The sequence below is a fragment of the Salvelinus fontinalis genome, chromosome 11 (assembly GCF_029448725.1).
Source record: "Salvelinus fontinalis isolate EN_2023a chromosome 11, ASM2944872v1, whole genome shotgun sequence".
Classification (NCBI taxonomy): Eukaryota; Metazoa; Chordata; class Actinopteri; order Salmoniformes; family Salmonidae; genus Salvelinus; species Salvelinus fontinalis.
The window spans coordinates 38,111,143-38,114,230 of NC_074675.1; the positions used below are offsets into that span (position 1 = coordinate 38,111,143).

At 39.8% G+C, this 3,088-nt stretch overlaps 1 protein-coding gene across 1 annotated transcript; it reads right to left on the bottom strand.

The window, feature by feature from the left end:
* Nucleotides 1-781: 781 nt before the first annotated feature.
* LOC129864720 (uncharacterized) lies at nucleotides 782-2,294 on the bottom strand. Its single transcript, XM_055937024.1, has 5 exons — nucleotides 2,078-2,294; nucleotides 1,576-1,926; nucleotides 1,337-1,465; nucleotides 1,186-1,235; nucleotides 782-1,054 (listed from the first exon to the last, which is right to left on the bottom strand). The coding sequence occupies exons 1-5, from the start codon at nucleotides 2,292-2,294 to the stop codon at nucleotides 938-940; spliced, it is 864 nt and encodes a 287-aa protein (XP_055792999.1). The 3' UTR covers nucleotides 782-937.
* Between the last annotated feature and the right edge of the window lie 794 nt (nucleotides 2,295-3,088).

A 3,088-nucleotide genomic window follows, 5' to 3' on the forward strand; every position in this document is an offset into this window, starting at 1 on the left:
GTAGGCCTGTCTTAACAAAAAAAATAAAAGAACTAGCACTATAACAGAATGAGGCCTAACTATGGCCTGCCCTTCTTCTGTGGTAGTGGCTATTGTGCAACTTTCACTATGAGTAGTTCTGTTGCAAGAAGCCTAAATCATTTACCATAGCATGATGTGGAACTGCTAGATTTTGACCTACACATTTGTGTTGAGAGGTCCTTGTTGCACTAAGTTGCTGTTTCACACCAAGGGGTGTGAACTATACAGGGCCCTAAGGGACAAAGTAGAGAGCAGTGTGGCTGCAGGTCAGTCTTCCTGTGTTAAATGAGGTTAGTTTCCATCAGTGGAAAGTTACTGCAACACTTCCACCTTCACCACAAGGCTTTGTAAACAGACCATAATGTCTGAGACAGTTAAGAACATCCGTCTGTAAAAAGCGTCATATCATCATAGTATGCAATGAGTTCAATTTATTCACATTCAAACAGTTGGAAACACTTTTTTTTCTTTACGCAATCAACTAGTTCTCTGTTGCTAAAATGGGCACAACAAATACAATAAAAATAATAGTAATCTGTCATTGTGCCCTTGAGCAAGGCACTTAACCCTAATTGCTCCAGGGGTGCTGTACAATGGTGACCCTGGCTGTGAACCTACTCCCTGCGGGAGTCTCAGGGGGAGTTGGGATTAGCATAAAAATAACATTTCCATTACACACTTGTGTACCAAGACAAATATAAGCACCACCCCTAATTATTATTATTATTATTTAAAAAATATATGTTTGTCAGAGAAGCAATGCAATCAATTATTTCAACATTGAATAACAAAAAAGCTATGACCACTGTTTTCATCACATTTGACTGCTTATGCGTTCATAGATAGTTAATGAAGCTAGAACGAGTTATTAAAGGGTTATCTAGTATAAAAGGTTCATTGGTTCATTCATCCAGTTCTACTGTCTGATCCCAGCGTACACCACTGTCTCCATGTGACCTCTCTGTCTTCTAGACCTGTTCTTCTTGTTGCTCAGATTCAGAGCTACGTAATGGAGACTGTCTCCATCTTGGTCCTGTGAAGCACAAAAAAGCATTGTTGACATAAAATAATTTTAAATGTATTATTATTTACCCACAGTAGTGAAGTTGTTTAAAGACAGGCTTCACAAAAGACTTCAAACAATATAAAATGATTTCTGCTTACCCCTGTGTCTGACCTGGTAACTGCAGGACCTCTGGTCTGTGAGACGAGTCCTGAAAAGAATGACACATAAGATTAGGATACTTCTACTTCTTCCACTACTGAAACAACAACAAATGGTGACATCAACGAATAGCAAGGGATTGTACCTTACCTCTGCACTGCACACATGTTGTGTTGTTCATCTTGTACATGATGCAAACCAGGACAATGATCAAGGTGAACGTGACACCCAATACTACACCCAGGCAGGACACCAAGAGAAGGGGATCTGCTCTATGGTCTGTTGAAATTCAAACAGTAGTAGAAGAAACCAGAATAGCAAGTAAATGTATGTTCTACACATTAGATTATACAGTAGATATTAACAAAAATGTAAGCTGTATCATATACCCTCAATGTCCAGCTTGGTTCCGTTCCCAAACAGCATCTCCCCACATGAGGCCACAGCACAGTAGTAAGTCCCAGCATCAGAGAGGCTGAGGTTCCTCTTGGGGAGGTTGTAGACACAGCTCTGTGGAGGAGACCCAGCCTCAGGGCTCTTCTCACACTGATCACTCCTGTCTCCATGGGTGTAAATAATTCCTGGACGGGATTCTCCTGAGCCATGTCTGAACCAATAGACACTGTGTTCTCCTACACAGGTCTCAGTGTGTATTGTACAGTTCAAGGTCACAGAGTCTCCTGGCTGGACTGACTCAGACACAGGCTGCTGGAGCACAGACATGCTGTTGGACCCTGAGTCTGAAGAGAGTGAGTAACTAAAGTAAAACTAAGTGGGTGAAAAACATGAAAAGCCATGTATTCATCACTAGCATTTGATGAAGCAGCTGTACAAACATGCTAATATACATCGCCACACATTTTGAAATTGAAGAAGCAAATGTTTAGTTACCTTTGACAATTAAAATAGTTCCGTCTCCAAATGTTTGCTCATAGATGTCTGTAGTGGAACAATAGTATGTAGCTGAGTCCCCTGGCTCTGTCTTGGATATGGTCAAGTTACAGCTGTAGTCTCCTCTCCTCACAACCAAACGTTTTGTCCCGGTAAAGTCCTTGATAAAGTTGTTGGAATAATAACTCTCTTGGCCAACATAAAGAGATGATGTCATGTGGAGGGGTTCCTGTCCAAAACTCTGCTTGAACCAAATAAATCTGGTCACTGACTCATCTGGACAAAAGCAAGTGAGAGTCACAGTGCCTCCCAGCTCAGTAACCATCACAGGGGTTCGTTGGATTACGTTTGGTTTGGTAAAAGCACAAACTGTCAAAGCAAACAAACAAAATGGATCAAAAACAAATACATGGATAAACCATTTCTACCCGTTACAGACAGAACATCCTACTTCACTTTTCATATTCAATCTACATAGTATAAATGTAGGAACTCAATTAAATGTCTAACACTTACCCAAGTTGATGTAAAACAAAAATACGTCTCTATTCATCGTTGTAACATTAGTCCCTTTTGTGCTGTATAGTCTGTGGGTCTGACAGTGGGACACTTTATATGCACCTTATATATGATGGCACTTTACATGTACCGATCATACAGTAGGAGGGAACACTGAAACGAGAGTGTTTATTGGCCGACTACAATCTTAGAAGTGTGTCCTCTGGCTTACCATAGTTTGAGCTTCCCGGGAATGACATTTAAGACATTACAAAGCAATTCAGAGTTACTGGATCAAGGCAATCAAATATTGGCTCGATTTTTAAAATTGATTTAACCTTTATTCATCTAGGCAAGTCAGTTAAGAACAAATTATAATGTACAATAATGGCCTACAATATGGCTGTTTATTTTCTGAGAGAAATGTAATATTTACTGAAAGGATTTCTCTTTTGATGTTTGAACAGGAAACTATATATCTTTAGTGAAATATCTCTAGTGCTGCTAATACTT